Genomic DNA, 23,715 nt, shown 5'->3' on the forward strand with positions numbered 1-23,715 from the left:
CAGAAGCTTCTCGGCTTTTGAGAGAACCACAGTCCCAAGGAAGCCACAAATCTTTTAACTATTGGAAACTTTAAGCAACCTCTCCGGCCCCTAGAGTTTCCATGAGCCATACATGAACTCAGGAAGTGCTCAAATAAAGGCATATTTCTTAACCTTCTCTTCAGGTGTAGCCAAGAAAGATAAGGCACAGGGAAGAATCTTCCAGGGGTAGAGTGAAGGGCCAAGGAGACCCATGGCCAGGGTTCTTCCCAAGGGATGATGTCCAATGGAGGAGCCTCTCCCTACCTACAGGGGAGGGGATCTTCACCAAGTATGCTTGCTAAGGCATCAAACTGGCTGTGGACAAACAAATTGTGCCATATCCTTACAGTGGAACACAGCTAGGAAATGAAAAGAAAGGAACCACTGGCAGACCCAATGACATGAATGAATCTCAAAAACATGACACTGAGGGGAAAAAAGCCAGACATGAAAGTGTACATACTGTAGAAATCCATTTATATGATATTCTAGAACAAATAGAACCAATCACTGGTGATAGAAAGCAGATCAGGGTTGCCTGGCTGGAGGGATGGGACTGACTACAGAGGGATCCAAAGGAACCTTTTGGGGAAAATGAAATGTTTTCAGTATTGACCATGGTGGACAGTGGTGGCATAAGTGTGCACAATTATCAAGACCCACTGAGCTGTGCACCTAAGATCCATGCATTTTATTGTATGTGAATGATGCCTCAATTAAAAAAAACAACAAATACCAACAAAACAAGCAAAAAGGAAATGCGATGTGACTCGCACATGAAATTCCTGAAACTCAAAATATTCCCACATACTTTACCATGTACAGACTTTAATTTGGAGAGTGAGAGGAAACTGGGGCAGGGAAACTACCCCTGGCCTTGATTTGTCAACTTGCCTTGAACCTAATTGCTTTTCCATGTTCAGGTTAAGCAGCACTCTCTAATGTATTTTTGGTCATTAATTTAAATGTTATGCTTGACTGAACTGGAATGTTCACACTTTGATATAAATCTCCTACGTAGCACATTTATATTCTCCATTTATGTGGCCCACAGCGATTAGTGGGTTATCTCTCAGCCTGGGCAATGAGAACTAGTCACTCACTTGAATCATCCGTCCTATACATAGACCCACCTCTGCTGTCCCATTACCCCCTTTGCTGCTTGTTGTCACTTGTTTTGAGACTCTATTTGTCTATATGGTTTACCTAGATCTAAAGAAAGCAAAAAACACAAACCATTTGCGTGAGTTCCATAGTGGGGACTCCATTTTGCCATATTAAATAACAATCTAGTTCCCACACTAGGACAAATGCAAATTATATTTTTCATAGAAGCTATCTGTGTTTTGAAATAATATATAAGTGGAAGACAGACTTTTAAAGGAGTTTATAAACTATGTGACAGAGCACCCTTAGTCATTTTCCTTCTTTGAGCTTCAGGGTCATTGTTAGTCTCATATCACAGATGTGTGTTTGCTGACAGCCACCTGAGACTGAATCTCTATGAGCATGGGACAGATAAGGGACACAGGAATGGAAGGACCCAGAAGAGTGATGGTGGAAGGTGCTTGGAAGGGGGCAGGGGTTCTCCAAGCTAAGAGTGGAGAGAATGCAAAGCTGTAGATCAAGTAGGGACATGGAGTGTTGAGGAGTCATTTCTAGGTCTTATCTGAGTTAAGAGCACTTCTGGGCTTGAATCCCAGCCAGAACTTCCACAGACTTCCCCTAAAATATTCAGAACCTAGACCTCACCCTTGGCATCTCTGAGTTCTGAGTTTGTCTCCATCTCTGTCCATGCCCATAGGAGGGCCTGCTGGTCTGTATAGTGGACAGGCCAGTACACAGCCTGCCTCCCCTGGCACCCCTTTTACTGATGAAGGAGGCCCTAGTGTGTCTCTTAAGCATGTTGTGCATGTTCCATCCCATGTCATCCTGGGTCCCCCCTCCACCCACAGTATAGCTGACTGGACAGGAATGCATACTTCTGCATGGGGCAATCAATCTCTAGTCTGGCCACTGATCTACAAGGTAACCCAGAATGCAAAGTCTCAGCCCCTCAGGAATTGGAATTTTGGGGAGTTTGAGTTTTTGACAGATATGGGGACGGGGATAAAAATAGAGATGGTAGAGTCAGAGATAGCAGTGGAACGTTCCTAAGAGGTACATGAGTTGGGAAGATGCCTGTACTCCAAGGAGACAGAAAGGAATGTGAGTGAACTGCAATTAGGGGCTAGCCAAAAGTCAACCAACACAGTAGAGAAGAGTCACAAGGAGGAACAGGGGAAGAGAGGAGACAGGTTAAAAGTGGGGGCACGTGCCTTTCTGCTCAGAGGGGAGAATGATACAGCCCACAACTTGGTGGTTCACTGGAGTCTCTAATCCCTAAACCTCATTTCCAGGGCCCTGAGGCTAGCCCATAGGGTGTTCCTGGGATGCTGCAGGATTTCTAACTCCTTATTCCTGGTTGTTTCCTTACAAGAAGACGCCCTCATTGATGACGGTGGAGCACTCTCTTTCCTGCATGGAAGGATCCGAGAAGAAAGGGAAAACAATCCCCAGGCTATGCAAATGGGTTTTCTGCAGGACAACATGGTCTCTTTTTCATCAATTTGAAGTTTTTGCTGGATAAAATCTCAGATCAAAGGCTTTAATAATGCTTCCATTGTGCAAGAGAATGCCTCTTGGTCTTGGGGATGTGAATGCCCTATCAGAAACAATAAGTTGATTCTCAAATAAGTTATTCCTTTCAGTTATTATTCTCATTAGAGACCTGGTTTGGGAAGTTAGAGGAGGAAAATTAACAAGGGCACTTACCACAGTCACATGGCTCCCCATCCTCCAAGGATGCTCAGAGTTTGGGGAGGCTGCTGGAGATAGTAGGGGAGCTGCCAAATGAATTTTGAAAAAGCTCTCTAGACCAGCCTTTTTAAAATTTTAGTGTACATAGGAATCTCCTGGGAATTCTTTTAGGAATGCAGGTTCTGTTCAGTGTGGCTGGAGTGGGGCCTGAGAGTTTGCATTTCTAACAAGCTCCTATGTGAGCTGATGCCCCTGGTCCAGGAAGGATGCTCAGAGGAGGACACAGTGATAAGACCCCTGCTGCCTGAATGGAGAAAAGCCGCTCAGTGTAACACCATGTCATTAGTGCTCATTAAAATACATGCATGAATCATGGCCTCTGAGGGCCTGAGAGTAATTCCATGTCACTTGATAGTGAACGTAAGTGAACCAGCTCTTAATCCCTTTAGTAAAGAAGATGCAGGAAAACTTATCCCTGAATTCCAAACCATTAAGAAACTGATGTCAGTATTTTTCTTTCTTAGCAAATTTGTAGCTTCTGAGCTAGAAGAATGACACGCTGAAGGGCTGGGCAGGAAGGCTGGAGGAGAGTCAGAGATAATTTCAGCTGGCAGACTTATTTCATGAATACACCTTAATGTTTCACAATGAGGAAAGGGGGAACCATCCAAAGCTAAGCACATCATATGGAAACAGGTTCCACTTCAGACCAGGGGTTTAATACTTAAATCCTTCTCCCTCACACTGACGGATCACATCTGTTTTATAAAACCAACCAAGACGGTGTGATATCTGTTAGTGTTGGGCAGACTTACCTGTAGTTTCAAAAGACTCTTAAAAGCCTTGGAAGTTACTATTCTAGGGTGGGCTGGCGGGGTGTGTGTGGAACATTCTACCCCATTGACTACACAAATACTCCTTCTGGGGTATTGTAGCCCATGTACAAGATTGCCACCCTCAAAAGAGGATGAGACTGGATTATGTCTAGGATCGGCTAAGTTTTTAAGTCTACCAGGACCCGTGCAGATGACTGTCTGCCTGCCAGACAACCACCCACCATCCCTAGAGTCCCATCACCTTCTGGGATATAACCTGGAAAGCCATACAAGCCATAGACACTGCCTACGGATTGTTGAGGGCTGCAGTAGGTTCCCTAAAGGTGGTGAGATCATCCTTGAGTCAGACGCTAGCTGACAAGGTGACCAACTGGCATTGCCCTTCAGGCAGTAGACACTCATCTTGGGCACTGTGGAGATTCGAGACATTTGCCTGATCATCATTGTTACTGTCCCTGGACATCTGACAGGGTGACTAACTACTTTTAGTTTGCCTGGGACTTTCCTGGTTCCAACCATGAAAGCCACATGTCCCCAGAAAACCCCCAGTCACTAGCAAAGCAAGATGGTTGGTTACTTCTTAAACTAGGGAGGTCTGGGTAATAAAGAAATCATGTGGGAAGATATGAAAGGAAGAGAAAAGCCCAAGGGAACTGCAGGGGAACTTTCCTGGATCTTAACAGTGACTCAGGAATTGGGATTCATTCACAAAGTTATTGAAGAAAAAAATTGTTGGAGGAAGAATGAGACTGATGAGGAAGGTTTTCTTATAACAGGCTGACTTGCAACCGGGAGTGTTTTATTTTAAGGACCTCATCACCTGCCCTCCAATATCACCAAGATGACAAAGGGAGACATGCTCCTTATGTTGGTGCAGTAGACAGTGCTTGACCATCAACTCTAATCAATACACTTCTGAAGATGAAGCCATTAAGAAAATCGTGTAAGAAGCACCAAGAGATAAAAAGAGTCAACACCTTTATTGAACCTACTTACTCAGGATACAAATCTTAGGATTTACTTTCTGAAACCAAAGGTGCCAAAAGAACCAAATTCCCAACCATAAACTAATCCGAAATTTGATACTTAGAGAAAATTTGATGGAAGTCCACATTCCTCATTGGTTCACAGTCACTAATTTTGAGCCATTAAAATAACCAGGGACTAAAATCCTTAAAATACCAAACCATAATAAAGATACGACAAGCCTGATTTTTTGGACTCTGACTTTGGCATCTATTTTAGCTGAGCAAGATTAATTCATGACCTAGGAACTTTGTGAGCTTATGTTTATTTATAATATTCAATATTCCCATAAGCGCAAATGTTGCAAATGGAAGGTTGCATTTTGATAATGCCCATTTCTTCATTAAGATTTCATCATCCACCTACATTAGAAAGCCTCTCCTTACACTTTGTTGCTTCTGCTTTCACCTTGTTTATTCCTGCCTTATTTGCTTAATCTTGAGATCCTGACTCCCAGGCACTCTCAAATTTGAAACAAGTAAAGTTTGTGCATTAGTGTGTCCTGGGCATGCATAATTTATGAATGGCAGGTTTCTTGGCACAATTTAATGGTATGAGAGAGACTTTGTTTTAAACATTAAAGGGAAAGTCAGGAAGTGGCAACACTAGGTGGGATATTAGGACATATGGTGTGTAAAAAAGTTTCGGTCAAGAGTTAATCAGTTCTTACATGGTCTACTTCTTAATCTATGGGCTGACGCTCTGGCCATAAGTAGCCCTGACATTTGACCACATTTGACAGAAAGTACTTTAAATTGTTCCTCCTAATAACTTAATCAAACTCTAATTAAAAAATAAGAATTCTTTCTAATTGCTAACATTCATATCAATGGGGAAAACAAACACCTTTGAGCAGATCACAACAAATTCATTTTCTCTTTGTTGGCCATCTTAATTGTATCATATTCAGGCCATTTTTCACCATAAAATTATTCCTTTGGCAGAGTCTTTTGTAAATCATTTTATCAAATAGTGTTAGCAAATCTTTCATAGAAAAGTGAAAACCTTTGTAGTACTGAAAGAATTCTTTCCAGCATAAAATGTGTCCAGCTCTTGTTATAGGCCCATGTAATTATAAAGGCTCAATATATGAGTCTGTTTTTCTCATTACACAGAATGATCTCAAATAATACAATTTCTGTTTAATAATTATAACTAAAAATGCCTAATAAGAACACAATAACCAAAATAAGACTTCCAAATGCCATCTTGTATTGGAGATGATCCAACCACTTCCCACACAAACAAAGCATGTATAACCTTTCTTTGCAGATGGCTAAACTGAAAAACTCATGGGATCATAACTCATATCCTTAAATAAAACACAATAATTTTACATCCAGGTTTTTGATGAAAAAAAACTAAGCAATGATTGCTCATGAGTGCCTCCAGAAAACCTGAATGGTCTCAAATCAATGCTAGGAAACAAGAACTGATAAAGTCCATGGCTTGAGTGAGCCTGGGATTCACAGACAACTTGAAACTTTGCTACCTACATGAGCCTTCCATCTCTTTGATAGTGGGAGCTGCTCAATACCACATTCACCAATGGGGGCATCTGAGCACTTCAGAGAACACTGGCCAGGGGATAGAGCCCTTTGTGGCACATGGAGACAATGGGTTGGTTACCTTGTAGATTTTGCAATGGTAGAGTCATAATGCCTCCAGCTGCAGCTGCTGCTACCAGCCCTTGGATGTTGGTGAGATTCGCGGTAGGCAGTGTGAGGACCAGTCCTTGTTGTCCTCCTAGCTGTCCAGCCATGTTGAAGGGGATCAGGATGGGCTGGTTGAGGGCCGGTGTGCCCCCCGGCATCACGCCAGCGACAGCGGAGGCCAACTGTTGTGCTGTCAGAAGTGGCTACAAGGAAACAGATAATCCCAGCTCACTTTCCAGTGGAACCAAGACATGGCCTTTCAGAGCATTTTCTTCTAGGGCCCTAGGTCTTCTAGCAGGGTCAGAAGTTTCCTGAACAAGTAGCAAATAAACATGCTCTATTCCAGAATGAACCAGTAGAAAAAAAATGGAAATCCCATTTCATTTACATCTTTGGAAAATTTCATTTGCTTTGGATTTCTTTTGAGGAGCTCAAATACCTTTAAAAGTAATACCCTTACACTTATGTTATTCTTCCAACGAATTTCCATTTGATCTTAACCTTACATATTTGAAATTCTTTGCTAATTTGTTCTGTGCTGTTCCAGAAAGAACTCATTGGCATCAGAGGATGGGGGGGGGGTGATCCAAGTAGCAGTAAAATAATGTTTTTATTTATTAACTTAGCTAAAATAAAGTAAAAGTTTTACAGCATGCTGGTAGGTCTCTAGTGACATCATTATGTGGATTTAGGATGTATACACAGTCATGAAGTCTTTTGGAAGGCAATTTGGAAATCTATATCAAGAGATGCAGAAATATTCAACCCCTTTTGACTCAGAATATACTCCTCGGATATAGCCTGAAGATATCATTCAAAAAGACAAAAGATAAATGCATGAAAATATGCATTACATGTAAAAATATATAAATGTTGAAAAATATTTTGTTATAGTATTAAACCCAACAAGATATTATGCAGTCTTTAAAGTGGATCATTATTTTGACACTTCTTTAGAAAAATAGGAAATGTTTACAATATGAGAATACATGAAATAGACTGGATAATCATTACGCAACAATAAGAAAATCATTAAAATGGTAAAATTGTGTATGTATATTAAGAGTTCTGAAAAAAACTAGAGAAAATCAAAAATACTTGAGGTGGATAAGTCAGAAAGCCTTTTAATGCTGTCTCTTGCTATTTATTGTTCTTTGCTCAGTTCATGCAACGTTAGAAACACAGGTCTGTGTCGAATGTTTATCCAATAGCCATTGTTTGAGATAGAAAGGCAGCCTCATTGGTGGTGTGCGCTTTGGGCACTAGATAGATATGAGCATGGATGTAGGCTCTTCACCAGGGTGACATAGGAGGGATTCCGGCCCTGGCCGGGCCAAACCAAATGACTGGAAGGGTCATTGGTCTTACAGTTCTCAATCCAGGACTTGCATAGCACCCTTTTGGGAACCATGAGAGACATAATGCCATGTCCATTCTTTCTTCTTTTCAATACAAAACTCTTATTGAAGGGTTTCAGCTTTTTTGTTCTAAGGAAGCATGATTCTAGAAAATAAAAGGTAATTAAATATAGGCACAATACAAAGCCCAGTAAATTCTAGGCAGGCACTATTCTTATATTGCTGTGTGTGTATTAATGCAGTTGGCCTACCAATGAGATACAGAGAGATTAGTAACTTCCCAAAGTCCTGTATCTGGTGGGTGTGGGGGGTTCATGTTAAGGCAGGCTGTTCCAGAGCCCATGGTTCACCCCTTTCTCCCTATGCCCTCTTAATACACGGAACTGATTCAGAGAATAGGGCCTGCTCCATTTGAAGATGAGGGGAAGAGGGCTGAACTCACTCTTTGGCCGTTGCTCACAGTTCCTTTCAGGTAAGCCTCTGAACAAGTCTTGGGACACCCATGCAGCCTGGTTTTAGACCACTCAGAGTACACAGGCTTAGCTCCTAATGTATCTGTTAGACTCTTCTAAATTCACACAACGTAACTGCCTCTCTTTTAGAAAAAATAATCAAGTTACATTAAAGCACAAAAAACTATATTTTTTAGGAGTAAGTACAAAAGTGTAAACTGATCCTCAACTCGCTGATGTTCTATCACTGTAGTGATATCGTGATAAGAGCGGAGGCAGATGGCTGATTCTCAGACCACACAGGTCACAGATCTGGGGGTTTGGGCATGTAGTATTTTTAAAAATTGAATTCTCAGGGTTAGAGCAGGGCATGCACTCTCTAGTTTGTCAGAGTGCCTACCACGTCTCACTGTCTGGGTCTGTCATGCACTTATCTGAGGTGGAGGCATGAGTTTGTCACCCCTGGTATGTTCCCACACATCCACATCCACATGCACACACATGCAGACACACACAATGTCACAAGCATGAAATTAGAGAAGGCATAGCCGGAAGATGCCAGTTTCTGAGATTTCCAGTAGAACACTCTCTGGGCTTCCAAGGCCAAGCAGACCCCTCCCCACACTTTCTGTCCTTGAGGACCACAGCATCCATGCCCTGGGACAGACATTAGGACCTGAGACCACAGGGACACTGGAACAAAAGTGAAGGCCAACTCAAGCTCTAAACTTGAGTCTTGAATTGGTGAGCCCTCAAAGTGCTGAAAGTGATTCATTTGCAGGAAAAGCAATGAAGCAAAAGTGAGAGACAGGTTCACGTATCCACTTCTTTTCCCCAAAAAAGTAAGTGAGCTCCAAAAGCTTCCCACTAAATGCCAGAGGTAAAACAACAGCAAAGAGCCCAACTCTTGTAATTGTGTTCTACATCTCCATATAACCACACCGGGCTGCAAGAAACAAATATTGGACTTTAAAAAATAATGAATGTATTTCTTTATTAATGCAAGAGCTGCATGTGATGTACAGTATTGTCAAACCCAATAAGCTGAACTTGCATTAAAATTGCATTAACTTTTTTATATTAAATCACGTCTTGTATTTCAAAAATGGCTATAGTAAGGTTGAAATAACTTAATTTTCTTCATACTCCAGTCATTAAAGTTTTACTTTCTCGAAAACTGCATGGTAACCAACGGCACAATGGTAGTGGGTAAAAAAAAAAAAAAAAAAAATGTTTCCAAATGATTAAAACCAACATTTCCTTTAAAAAAAAGAGGAGTTCTGCAAACATTTTTTTCCTTGATGATATTTAATAAATAATGCAGTCATACAGTTTCCCCTGCAAAAATTTATCACCATATTTGCTCTGTTGGAGTTGATTGGATTTAGCTCATCATTATTTATTTGGTTATTTATTTGGTTAAAGCAGCTTAAATGCAGCCGAATGGAAAGCAGTTGAGAGATACTGACCTGAGGCCCAACCGAGAAAGGGGGGTGGGTCTGACTGGCCTGGTGTTGGTCAGGAGTGCCTGGGTCTGATAAAGCCGGGTTTCCTCTGGCCCCTGGAATTCAAAAGAGAAGTGCTCCCTTTAATATAAGATCCAGCCCAGGGAACTGCCCATGACCCCATTTTCCTGTGATGTCACATAACATTAAGGTACAGATGACACGCCGGAGCGCTTTATCAATAGCTCCAGCGCTCAAATCACTTGTCAACTGCATAAATTATGCTAACGGATATTCAGGATGGCCAGTCATTCTGGGACACGGAGGAGGCTGTGACGGGACAAATGACACCATCATCAGTCGCCCTAATAGGCTTGCATGATCCATCAGTTTGTGCGGTATATGCCAACGCGCTGCGCGGGTGGGAAGTCGCATCCTTTATGCACAGGCGGGCAACAGCTAATCTAATTTCCCAAAGCCTGAGAACGCATGATCTCAGACATGACCGAGTACATCTATATTACCCCTTCCTAGGGCTGCATACCCTTAAGCCTCTTCTCCATACGCAGGGCCGACACCAAATCTTAGGAATGTGTTTTCCTAAAGACAGCCTTTTTCCATGTCACTGTACGTGATATCCTGGAAAGCATATGGATCTCCCAAAGCAAGTTTCTCTGGCGCTCCCTGAAACAGTGGGAATCCCCCACTCACACCAGGGAGCCCCACTGTGCTATGCGAGGAGCACAGCTTACTTCCTGGGCTGGAATCCCGTCGGATGCCAAAGCACAAGAAGCGAAATCCCACCCAAACAGCAAGTCTTGCAAATCTTCTGAAACGGTGTAGTTTCTGTGTGTGTGCTTGCGTGCTTTGTTCCAGGACAGACTGGGGCAGGGAGCGTAGAGGCGGGAACCATAAACAGAGGAAGAGGTAAACATAAAAAATAAATAAATAGAGCCAGCTGCAGTTTTTGAGGGGTTTGACTCTGTAGCTTTTGTTTTCTTGGTGGTTGCAATCCAATTCCAAGCCATCTTTAACGAGATCCTCTTTCCTGATGAATAGCAAGTGGAAGACAATTCAAACCCTGTTTACTGGCATGCCATGGACGACCAAGAAAAAAAAGATATGCTTCTGTCACGCTTATAAATTTTAAAGAAGGTATTATTGGCTCATTTAAAACACATTCTTCTATATATTCTCCAAAGGGACAGACTTATAAATAATGGAAATGTGGAAAAAAATATTTCAGCACATTAAACTACAAATAAAATTGACTGCTACATATTATTCAATTGACTTCTATCTCCACTGCGATGTGTCAATCATAACAGCATTTTATAATAGGATTAAACAATAAATGTGCAAAGCCATTATGCAGAAATCTGAAAATCTGATTAATTTGTAATATTTTTTTGTGCAGAAAGTCAAGAATGGACATTGCTTGGGGAATACTTACAAGCATTCTATTGAAATTTCTAAATTGATTTGGAACAAACTAATAAAAACACAGACTTGCTGACATTTTATAAAGTGAATTCTGTCAAAATATGTTTGGCATTTTAATGATTGCTGTCATTTAATAACAAGGGTAAGATGACCCATCAAAAGATGCCAACAATTTCCTCATAATGTGCACGAGACCTTCCTTCTAAATTTTTTATATGCGATTTACTCATTATGCTTGAGTAGCAGAGCACTTTAAACCATGCTACTAGGCAGGGTGAATCTCGTATTTTCTGTTCTTGTATCACCAAGTCCAATTTTGCCTTAAAATTCTCAGCAAGGCTTTGTGCGCTTTCACAGAGCAAAAACAGGTCTCAAAGTGATACTTTTGGTCGTTTAGGTATATTCACAAATAGCTAAGAATCCACTTTGGTTTAGTTTGTGAACACACTTTAAAATTTGGGGGTGGTTGCCCCATACTCATTGGGCATGGATTTTTACACCAGACTGTGAAGAGAGCCTTACAATACACAGGGAATGAGAAAACTCCTTCTATACAATTAAAACATAAATACATCTCAATTTCAAAAATTACTATGCTGTGCCAGGCCCTCCCACTTTGAATTTTTTTTTTTCATGTGAACCAGGCCCCCTTTTTTGACCTGGTTCTTAACACTATACCATTGTAAGGTTTAGGCCTTGTCCCACGCAGGTACTGTGTCGACAGGATCGTGTTGTTTGTTGCCTGTAATTTACACAGATCACATTTGTTTACAATTTATTCTTTGTTGCTGGAGGCCCTCAGCAGCACATGGCAGCTTGTTTTGAGGCTGGTTATTCTCAAAAACCATGTTCGGTGCAGTACGGGGCAATTCCACACAATTTCACGTGTAAAATGAAGTCTTTCACAGGCTTTAGAGGAGATTATGTATGCTCTCCTGCCTGGATCAAAAAGTAATGTTTCTTCTTAATGCGCATCTCCATTTTCCCCAAACACATGTATCATGCTTAACCTTGTAGGACCATAAACTAATCTGTCTGGTCGGAAGGCAGCTCCCAAATCAGGGGCCTTCTCAGAGCCAGAGGCGGAAAGCCAGCAGTCAGAATGAATAAATGACGTCGGCTAAGGGTTTCCAAGAGATTTGGAGCAGCACGTAGCTGTGTGTTGGCAGAGACTTGGAGGTCACCTATTTCCATGGCCACGTGAAAGCATAAACATAAACAGGCTGGGCGGCTTCCTCCTGACCAGGATCCTAGGAAACACGGTACCTCTCCGTAGATCAGGGCTGTCCAGAAAGCTCTCTGGGGCCTGTTCTGAGTGTCATAATCTGTACTTCTCAGGCAGCGCCCCGGAGCCTCCATGGAGCCGGGAGAGTGTCTGTTCCGCGCGTGCAGTCCCTGCGCGCTGGCAGGTCATTCACACTGACCGAATCTTCACTCACTGGAAATAGGGGTTTGGCTTTTCATTTGGGGTTGGAGGAATTCCCATAAGATGGGCATTGGCCTCCACTTGACTACTTACTATGGTTTCATACAAACCTTGGGAAACACCTTTAAATTATTAGCTTATTGGCAAATTCTACCTCGATTCCAAATTAGGCACTAAAGGCAGTTTGTTGTCCAGGTTAAAAGCAAGGGCTCTTTTACATTGCGAACCCTGCCTGGGTCTCAGTTTCCGCCACTTAACTAGGTGTGTGAACTTGGACTTGCTTTCCAACTCCTTTATGCATCAGGTTAGTCTCTTAAAAGTTCAAGATGATAACAGTGCCTCCCTCCATAGGGTTGCTGTTGTACGGATTCCATGAGCACATATATTTATAAATTTCACAGGCCGGAGCCTGATTGCGCTAATTCTGTTGATTGCTATTACTTAATAAGATTCCACGTATTTTTAACATATTTAATATTATCTGATTTGCCATGACACTCACCTGCCCCAAGTCCACTCAATGCATACTCCTGTCCCTCTCTCTGAGTGCGGTCCATGTTCCCTCCCATGCCACCCTAACTGCGTATTCTGTGTCATTTGACTAATGTATGGAACTGATCTGTAAGAGCCTACAAATCTATAGGTTTGCATGTATAATGCTTCTTTTAGTCCATGGTACTGTGATCAGGAAATACAACAAAATGATATTGGCAAACAGCTTCAAAATTCTCATCCACCAGGGCTTAGACCAGTAGTTCCTACTCAGATCTGAGAATCAGAGCCTTTCGTGGAGCTTCTGGAACACAGAGGTTCATGTCGCTCAGGAGGCTACTGACGGGACAGCTCAGGAGTGGCAGTGGCTCACGAATGTTCTATAAAACCCACTGGGGATTGAGGATGATGGAGGGGCAGCGGTGGGGTAGCCGGTACCCACACAACTTTGGATCTCCTTTGCACTGGGGAACCACACATGATTCATTCTGTGAATGGCAGACGAGGTACCAGCTGGCACTGTCCCCTTGCCTTCCAAGTGTCTTCACCTGCAGCGTCCTTCCCTCTTAGGCTGGTTGACTTCTAGCTTGGTGACGCGAAGGACCATCTCAGATGCATCAAATGTGTAATTAGGATTTGTTCACAGGTCACTCAAGGAGTGTGAAAACGGATTTTAAAGGGATTATAATATAAAATTTTAAATAGCTATATAATAGGAGTCAATTCTCTGTAGATACAGGGACCTCCTAGTGTAAGCCTGAGAAAGAAAGGACAGGTCATAAAAGGTGAGACCCTGAAAGATTGAGCAGGAGTTATGCTCAGACGCAATTTCTTTTTAATTGCTGAAATGCCGGCTTGTCAGAGCTCTGGTTCATTCCACACCATCTTTCCTGTGACGATCTCACATCTGAAACCTGCAAAGCTGCCTGCAGACCCCTCTGCTCCAGAAGGATCAGACTATCTGCAGAACAGAGAGGGCGGGGCCCGCAGACCCTGTTCTCACCCTTCGGTGCCTCCCTCAAGGGATAGCCTTGAAAGTTCCACCCTCCCACCTGCTCAAGGTGGGAGCTCCTGAACAACCACCGCTGTGTTCCTTATATCAGGTTCACTTTCTCTTGCAAATTCTTCTTCTCATTCTCATTCTTCTTCTTCTTCTCTTCCTCCTCCATCCCTCCTCTCCCGCCCTTCCTCCTCCTCCTCTTCTTCGTTCAATGTGTTTTCATTAACTAAGGCAACTCAAAGCTTGACACCACCCAGTTCCTCTACAAGTAAAAAGGGTATGCAACCTAGTAGTGTACTAAATGCTCCCAGCCCCACCCGCCCATCCCCCAGCCCTTTTGGGACTTTTCTAAATAAGACATTTTAAGAAACAAATAGAACATATTTAATCTTGAGAGAGTATACTCCTTTCTGGAGCCTTATCCCATTCCCTTTGCAGAAGAGGATATGAGGCCAGAATAAACTGAGAAGGAACCAGAATCGCAAATATGAATTGTTCATTCAGAATAAACCAACTCTACTTTCTCCCACGTGCTGAGCATCCCTCCCACGTTCAGAGCATAAGGTTCCCTTGTTAGTGACCAATGCATTTTTAACAAACGGGTCTCTTTAGAGATAGAATTTGGGTTTCTGTCCTCTATGCTTTGGCACAGACATAATCACGTGAAGGTCACAGGGATCTCTCAGCTTCTTCTGGTATTTGGAACTTTCTTACCCACTACTGGCAGTTTTCACCAGCCTGTGAGGTGATGCAAAGATTTCTTGCATCCAAAGATGGACAGTTGAATGCATTATTATTTCATGTTGTGTATGCAAAACCAGCCAAGCAGAGCAGAGGCCCCTCTAAATTATACTTTCCTTTCTTTCAATTTCTTCAACATTACTAAATGCCAAGGAGGGAGTGGATGTGTCTATAAAAAACTTTTTTGGCTACTCCCACTGTTTGCCACTGCTTTTGCCAGTTGGGATTTCTTTAGGATACTGGCCACACATGTATTTATGTACAGAACACTACCCTGACCCTTGGTGGAATTGGAGACTCTGGAGTAATAAGCTACACTTGAAAATTAAATGTTCATTCATTCACATAAGGGTTTGTGTGTTTTTGCAAATCCTGTTGATAAGCAGTAGTGACTTCAGTCATTGAAGCCTGGAGAACAGAGGTCTGATGAAATTCATATGAAAAATGAATTTCTTTATTCTCCTAGCAGGTGACTTCCCTGGCCTTTAGTGGAGGGAAATCCAGTTCTCTCTGAGGAAGGGACGTAGGTGCTCAGTGGTCTTCAATGCTGATATTTATTTTACAGGCTGCACATAGGTATGAAAAGTCAAAGGGAGATTTGAGATATCTAGATAAAATATAACAAGATATCCTGATTTGGACTCAATTATCTGAAGATGTTTTTGTAATATCTACCAGAATTATTCAAAGTTGTTTCTGTTCTACATGTAGACTTTGTCTATGTATGCTGTAGAATAAAGACATTTTTTCCTTTCTCAGAATTTACTGAATCTCTTTCCGGTCTTCCTGCAACAATTTTTTTAACCATTTGTTTTCACATCCACCTAATAAGAGCAGAGCTGAACTCCTGTGATAACTAGGCCAGTAAAGGACTCCACTCCTGTAAATGCTTCCTCCCGGAAAAGAGATGAAAAAAAAAAAGAGTCACCAAATACACGTAAGCAAAATTCCATGACATACTATTGGCATATAGAGAGCTTTGTGGTATGGATTATTCCTTGAGTACTGCTATATCCACAAAAATATAAGTTCTTCTGGGGCAAAGATTCTTTCTAACTCAACTTTGCATCTCCTGAAAGCAAGCTCTTTAGCATGTACTGTATGTACATACATATATATGCATGTATGTGTAGGTATGAAAATATGCATGAATGTTGGTGTTTATGTGTGTCGCAGTGAGTTGGTATTTTTAAAGTGATGGAGATATGTATCAAAGTGAACTGAAACCATTTAGACACGGATTTTAAACCACCTGAAAATGGTTCACCTAATTTTTAAGTCAACACTGTTTTCAACTGAAGGATGAACTCTTTGCTCTCAACTGATAGATAGGACTCTGGTACAGCCCATGGACAACAAGGTCAAGTATACCCCATGCTTTCATGCCTATCTATGGAGCCTCCTCCTTTCATGCATCATCCATGCTTAACCCTACACCAGGGCCTGCTACAAAATTTGTGGGGCTCAGTGCAAAATAAAAATGCAGGTTCCTGGCATGAGACTGGGAAGTCAATCTCCTCTTTCCCAAGGCTGCTGTTCTAATCCGTGGCATGTGGGTGGACCCACCAGATTGCAACCTCCCTGCTGGGATGAGCAAAACCCCTGGATCAGGGGTAGGTGGGAAGCCTCCACTGAGTTGTACACTGAGCATATGACCCTCTCTGCCCCTGACCCAGTTCCCCCCCAGGAAAGGCAGAAAGAAGTGCGCAATGGCCACGGTCGGCTTCAAGGGTTCTTGGAATGCCAGGGGCAGGGAGCAGGTCCTGGGGAGGTGAAGAGGCAGTGGCTAAACTGCCCAGGGCTCTAAGCCCCCATCCACTCATATGCTTTTGTTCTCCCATCAGACTTTACTTAGAAGACACAATTTCAAAGGTAAATTATTAAAAGTTGCAAGACAGTGGCCTCAGAGCACTTGTCTCCACTTCAGGGAGACCTGTGTGCCTACACTGGCTGCCAGGCCCTGCTCACTGTCAGCTCCTGTTGAAAATCTTGGGGTCACTAGTTTTCTCTCAAGGGACTTCCCAACAAAGGGTCCTCAAATTTTGAAAGTTGCACCTAAAGCTACACCAGGAAGCCATTTTTCCAACTCAATACATATTTTTGAGAATAATATTTGTGTCTGCAGAGGAATTTAGATACGGTCTTTTTCCCCAACAAGAAATTGAACTTACAAATCATCAGTGCATCTATTAGACATCCCTACCAATGCCCACAGAAATATGCCATGGGTAGAAAATTAAGATAAAACATTGCTTTGTCTTCTATAACTTTTCAGTTCCCTAGGGGGAGGACAGGGCATGAATCCCTCAAAAGGGAAACCATGTAGAACATGTTACCTTTCATTTTTAAACCTAGCTTTCTAAAAGAGTACTTTCTCTTAAAAAAAAACCCACCTTTCTCTTCTGACTGGCTATTGGACCATCACCAAGCTTGCCAGCAAGTGGACATGATCTAAATACTCCTGGGCAATATAAGTAGCCTATTGATTTAAGTTCTCCCACATTAGCTACTTATGATTCAACATGCAAGAATGACTAAGAACTGACTTTAAATATGCTTGAAAAATGATCAAAGCAGTTAAAGAATCTGCTTTAAAATTTTGGTACACACATCAGTGAAAAGTGTGTGTGTGTGTGTGCGTGTGTATATGCATGTGTGTGCATGTGTGTTTGGAGTGGGAAGATGAGGCCAAAACCAGTGAAGCTAGTCCACTTTTTCTCACCTAACCCCTGTGCTGTAGCACTGCGGCATTCAAGTGGTATGGGGTGGAAGTCGTTGTAGTTCTTATAATATCCCATCCTCTAGCCTCTTCTGGCGATATTCAGGTTTGTTTTCGAATATCTGCAAGCCTCTCCTTGCGGCCTACAGACCTAGGGGGCTGGTCCATCAAAAGTCTCATTAGGAGATTTTTAAACTTTTCTAGTTTATCAAAGCTCTTAGCTGAGCAGCCCGACACAGAAACCTGGAAACTCAAGCTTGAAAGGGAAGGAGGGTGTCATATAGAAATTGCTATGCCCTAGATCCTGGCTCAGACCAAAAGTTTCATGGAAACTGCAGTGGTGGATCATCCCCCTCTTCTCCTCCAGGACCATAGATGCCTTCCAGGGGCCTGAACACTGCACACACACACACACACACACACACACACACCTTCAGCTGCAAGGAGGCTGCTGATCTGATGTTCAGAGCATGCTTTAATCATGAGTTACAACAGAATAATTAATTATTTCAACTGGAGATGGTGGCCTCTGGGTACAGTCGCTTCTGATCAAATACACGTGGTACAAGATCTCAGAGACCACCACCCCACCAGTGTAGAAACTGTGGTCTTCATGCACCTGCAGTGGCTGCATTTGTGATGGCAAAGATCAGCTGGTTGGATAATCACAGACCACTGACTTTCCCAGACTCTGAGATGTCACAGAGCAGTCAAATTAAAGGAGCACGTTAATAACTGTGTGAATAGAAAGATCTTAGCATTTAATTTTGCCAAGCAAAAATAGCTTCAAAAACTGCCATGAACGGTCATTATCAGACAACAAAGGCATTTTAATGTCCCTCTCTGACCCCAAAGGTGTATTTATATTTATTTTTTAAAAGATTTTATTTATTTGAGAGAGAGAGTGTGCACAGACGAGCACAGGCAGGGGGCAGGAAGGACAGAGGGAGAGGGAGAATCAGGCTTCCCACTGAGCAGGGATCCTGAAGAGGGGTTCCATTCCAGGATCCCAGGATCATGACCTGCGGGCAAGACAGACACTTAAATTGACTGAGCCACCCAGGCACCCCATGGTGTGTTTATATTTAAAGACAATCCTTTAAATAGAAAAATATTTAGCCTAATGAAAAACTCACTACATTGGACTATTTTTTTCATTTTCTCTTTGAATAGTGTCTATTTCGTGTTAGGGGACATTGGTCTGTCACAGAGCATTGGGGGGCTTCTCGTTGGCATGGCAGGGTTTAAGGAATCAGCATCCCACTACCTATCCTCCTCCAGAAACAAAATATGTCTGACAAATGCTCTAAAAATGTTTCTTCTTCTTGAAATAACTAATCATTCTTTTCCCTCAATCCTTATTTTTAAAGACATTGATACAATTTTCTTTCCATAAAGTTCTATGTGCTAAGTAAATACATTTATTTCTTTATTTATATATTTATCAACCCTTACAATAATCCTAAATGTAAGTTTATGATTATTATGTCCATGTAACAGGAAACTAAACTTTATAGTGGTTAACTCACTATTGTATAACAAGTAGATGACAGGGAGGTGACCATCTTCCAGGCCATCTGGTCAATGGAAGGCCCATGTCTTTGTCAGCTAGACTATCTACTGCTCAAATACTTTATAATAGCTAACATTTACTGAATTCTTAGTGAGAGCCCAGACATTTTGCTCAGTATTTTATATACATTTTCTCACTTAATCTCCATAGAAGCCCTGTATTATCAGGATGATCATTCCTATTTTACAGATGTGTAACCTAAGGTTTAGACAGGTTAAATAACTCACCTGTGGTCACACCATTAATGAGCACTAGCATCAGGATTTGAACCCAGTTCTATTAGACTCCAAGGCTACACTACCCTATACATCAAATGCAAATGTTTTAGGGAGGCAGAATACAATAGATCCCCAATGCCATGATAGAAACCATGTTTTTCAGGTATTTTCCTAGTAGAACTTGGCTTCTGGAGACCTCTATGTTCCAGGTCTGGGAAAGTGGGTGATGAAGGAGTGGAAATGGTGCATGATGGGAGGAGGGTGAAGGCTGGGTCCCACCAGACATAAGCTTTATTCTGTGCCCCATTTTTTTTTCCCAGACAAACTCTGACAAATTCCTAAGAGATAAACACCCTCATCTTCCTTAAAATAATGTTCTTAATAAACTAGCTACGCAACAGCTGCATTCTTAGGGTCTCCATTCTCAAGGCACGATCTCTGGGCCAGCAGCATCAGCATCGACAGGGACCTTGTTAGAAAGACACATCTGCAGGTCCCTGCCCATCCAGGTTTGAAGTCCACCGAACCACAACCTGCATTGTGACAAAATCCCCACACCCACAGTAAAGCGTGAGAAGTACTGGTTTTGAGTTTTTAAGTCCTTCCTGCCTTCCCTACAGTCCCACTCCCTTCCTTCTTTCTTCTTCTTCCTCTCTTGACCCCTCATCCCTTCATTCCTTTCCTCCTTCCTCTCTTGTCCCCTCATCCCTTCCTTCCTTCCTTTACTTGGGTGGCATTTAAGCACAAATATACCCCAAACACCTAACTTTCATCAGACACTCTCAGGGAGACTGTTATATCCTATTTCACAGAAGCCAGGGACATGTGGGAACGTAGCAGAAGACACTCAAGAGGACTACTCTGTCACAGTAATAACCCTCGACAACTCCTCACCCCCCCTACCCCACCCCCCCCACCCCCGCAACCCATGGGAGGACTTCCAGCAGAGAAGTTCATAGCAGGAAGACCTGGTGTTATATTCTTAAAGGGAAGCATATTTATCCTTTTTAAAATACAACAAAACTGATGCCAAATGTGGCCCAATATTCTTGCTCTGTGATTTATGGCAATTTTCCTGACACTTTCCCCTTCCGTACCCACATCTTTGCTTTTCCATTTGCGAGGATCCATGAAGATAAGAGTCTGGCCTATCCATTTCAGTTATTTACTCTCCGAACACCACATTCTTTGCAAAAGAAGCCCGAGCACCACTTTAAAAGAGGGGAAATAAAAATTTTAAATCTCTTAAAGCTGAAATAAAACCGCATTTCTACAGATCCTCCAAAAGGGTAGCATTTGCGATCACTCTTCCGTGCAACTCAAGATTGGTGGAAGTGGGGTCATGCAGAACTCAGGAAAGCACAGGAAGGAGGAACTCCCAGAGGAAGTGCATCACGTGCAATTGTAGAGTCACCCCTAGTTAGCAACCCCTCATGGTAACGGAGCCTCTGTGACAAAACTGTGGGAAGAGATGGATGTTGCGCAGCTCAGGGTGAACAAGGTACTATGTGCTACCAAACCTTCTTCGGAGAAGGGGTAACGAAACCTTGCAACTGTAATATGATTAAGTGGATCCAGAATAGAAAATGCAAATTCATGTCCCATCAATAGATCGTTGGTTAGATGTTTTTCCCTCCTGACAGTTGGTTATAAAAAACCAAGCAGCCAAACATCTAGTCCGATTTATGTGTCCATGACCATTTTTCTCTCACTTAGTCTATTTATCTCTTAGCATTACTGTAATTGAAAGAGTATCTATTGCTAAAGGATGCTATTAACTTAAGTGCATTCATAGAGTGTTATATCACTAATAGACTTAGGTCATATTCTTTTATCCTTTTAGCAAAGCATTATTTTGTTGTCCTCTTGTTCTGAAGATTTTGTTTCACTTACAGTCAAATAGAACAAAAGCTTCATAGAACTTGTTCAGACTGTTCTTTATCATTATTTTCACTCCATTACATGACAGTATCAAATGCGTGGCAATTTCTATTTGTTATGTTAACTTCTTTTTGGATCTGTATCAGAGCTCATAATGTAAAAATGTGCCTCCCAAACATGACTCGGATTCAGATAAGAACTGTAAGGTTCTAAGTCAAAATACTTTTAAGATCTACTTGTTGAATTTACATTTGACTTGAGAACGGTTATGGTCAGAACTGAAATAAGAAACAGAGCAAACTGCTGGCTCTAATTGTGAAAAGGAGAAATAGTGAAAGAAAACATGTGCTGTCATTTGAAAATATATACAGGATTTCTTCAAATCCAGGATACTACTGATGTATAACTCATGAGTATTTTATGTGTCACCAAGAAAGAAAAAAGCTCCCAATTAAACCACGACACACCACTGATTATATAATCCACATCCCAATTTTTATTCCCAAATCTTCCTTTTAATATATCATACTAAAATATGGGGGAGAAGTTGTGTTTCTCCAAATGAATTAAATACATTAGTACTCATTGGCTTTATATAAGTCTGGGCACATGCCATAGAATAAACTGGAAATTTCACATACAATCTTTAAATATCCTCAAAGTTTGGTGGGTTAGAATTTATGAGTGGAATATGGTAGTTGGATAAAATTCCTTATTTAGAATCAACAAATTAAATCAAGAAGGGATCCCAGGAAGATTCTAGCAAAAGGTAACAGTCATAAGGCATCAGGCAAGAGTCTGGCAACATACTAAGATATTCTACATGTCATCTCCTTCAGTCCTCTGAAAATTTGAGTAATTGATCCAAACCCACAAAACAAGAAAAGAATGAGGAGAAGCTGGGATTCAAACTCTTATCTGGTCAAGTTTTTGTGTATTTTAAACCCGAACCTGTATCGTAAGCAACTCTTTGGCTATATGCTAATCTAAGAATGTATATAATGATGAGTGTTTAGATATGTCAGTGATTCAGCAAAGACCACCGTGTAGTTGAACTAATTTTGATTTATAGACTCATTGGAAGGAGGGACAATGCTCACCATGGAAGCTGAGAGGCATCATGGTAGGAAGGTGTTAAAAGGATGGCTCAGAGGCTTTGGGCTTATGTCAGATGATTTGGGAAGGTTCAGGGAAGTGGGACTTTGCTCCATATTGGAAGTGGTGGCAATTTTATGATTGAGTGTTTTCACAAGTCTTGAAAAAGATGGGAAAGACAAAGTTGTCATTGGTAGGAGCACAGTATTGACTCACTATAGCCAGAATGGGTGAGGATTTGGTCATTTTGTAGTCTGGACAATGTTCTCGTATTTGTCTGTCTTCAGACATGATTATGGGGTGATCTTGGTTTTGTCCTGACCCATCATGGTCAGAGTGATCCTGTTCTATGTTGTTATTCTGTGAAATTGTTTGTGGTCAGGAGGTGAGTGCCAGACCAGCTCTTGGATGCTGGGGTTGCTTTTTTCTTCCTCAGTTGAAAAATATTACTTTCATTTTGAGGATGGATCCCAAATCAGGTACAGGATGTGGATGATGCTGTCTAATGCTAATTATAAAATTTTTGTTCAGGAGAAATGTTTGGGGAGGAGGGCTTTCTCCCAGAAGTGTCTGCTCAAAGCAGAACATCTGATAAGTTTCTGATTGGCCTGTCTGACAGTTTCATCTCTGGGGGGGTGGGGGGGTGGGGGGTGGGGAGGAGCTTTAGGAAGCAGGAAGTGGTATTTTTAGTATAGACTGAATTCTGAGCAACAGGGCTATGCTGAGGTAACACGATCCTTGGGATACTAGGACTGTATTTCTAAATAATTTTTTTTATTTATTTATGATAGTCACACACACACACACACACAGAGAGAGAGAGAGAGAGGCAGAGACATAGGCAGAGGGAGAAGCAGGCTCCAGGCACCGGGAGCCCGACATGGGACTTGATCCCAGGTCTCCAGGATCGCGCCCCGGGCCAAAGGCAGGCGCCAAACCGCTGCGCCACCCAGGGATCCCTAGGACTGTATTTCTAGATGGTTTATTTGTCAAGAACAGAAATGTGGAGCAGAGTCAGATGTGTATAGAAAAACCAGATTCTGAAAAATGCAAGAATGATCCCATACGTAGAACTCATAAAAAGAAGGAAACAGGTGTCTTTAAAAATAATATACTGACAACTCAGTGTGGCATCAGAATGACTTATGTTTTTAGCTTTGCCTCACATGTGCCATCGGTGTGACTTTGGGTAAATCACTCAATCTCTCCGATTTTAAGTTTCTCCAACTTTAAAATGGGGGTAGTAGTAGCACCTGCATTACAGTTATGAAAGTGAAAACAGAATATTGAATAGAAAGAGCCTAGCACAATAGTAAATGCTCAACAATGTTGGCTGTTAAGGTCAGTTATTATTGGAGTATTGTTACAAATGATCTAGATAAAGAAGGAAAGGAAAACGTGTGGCCACGAAGGACACCCTTAATTGAGGAGACATGTAAAATCAGACACATGCAGCCAATGTTTAAGAATGAATTCAGGAATGGGAAAAACAGCACAGGAAGAGTAGAGAACGAGAATTCTTTCTATATCTAAAC

General features: G+C 41.8%; 1 protein-coding gene across 1 annotated transcript in view; it reads right to left on the minus strand.

Annotated features, from left to right (window-relative positions):
• POU6F2 (POU class 6 homeobox 2) overlaps window positions 1–23,715 on the minus strand; it is a 468,834-nt gene that overhangs the window by 242,574 nt on the left and 202,545 nt on the right. Inside the window, 2 exon segments of the mRNA XM_055301115.1 lie at window positions 6,312–6,540; window positions 9,617–9,708. Of these exon segments, the coding sequence (XP_055157090.1) occupies window positions 6,312–6,540; window positions 9,617–9,708 (321 nt within the window).

This window comes from Nyctereutes procyonoides, unplaced genomic scaffold (assembly GCF_905146905.1).
Source record: "Nyctereutes procyonoides isolate TBG_1078 unplaced genomic scaffold, NYPRO_anot_genome, whole genome shotgun sequence".
Taxonomy (NCBI): Eukaryota; Metazoa; Chordata; class Mammalia; order Carnivora; family Canidae; genus Nyctereutes; species Nyctereutes procyonoides.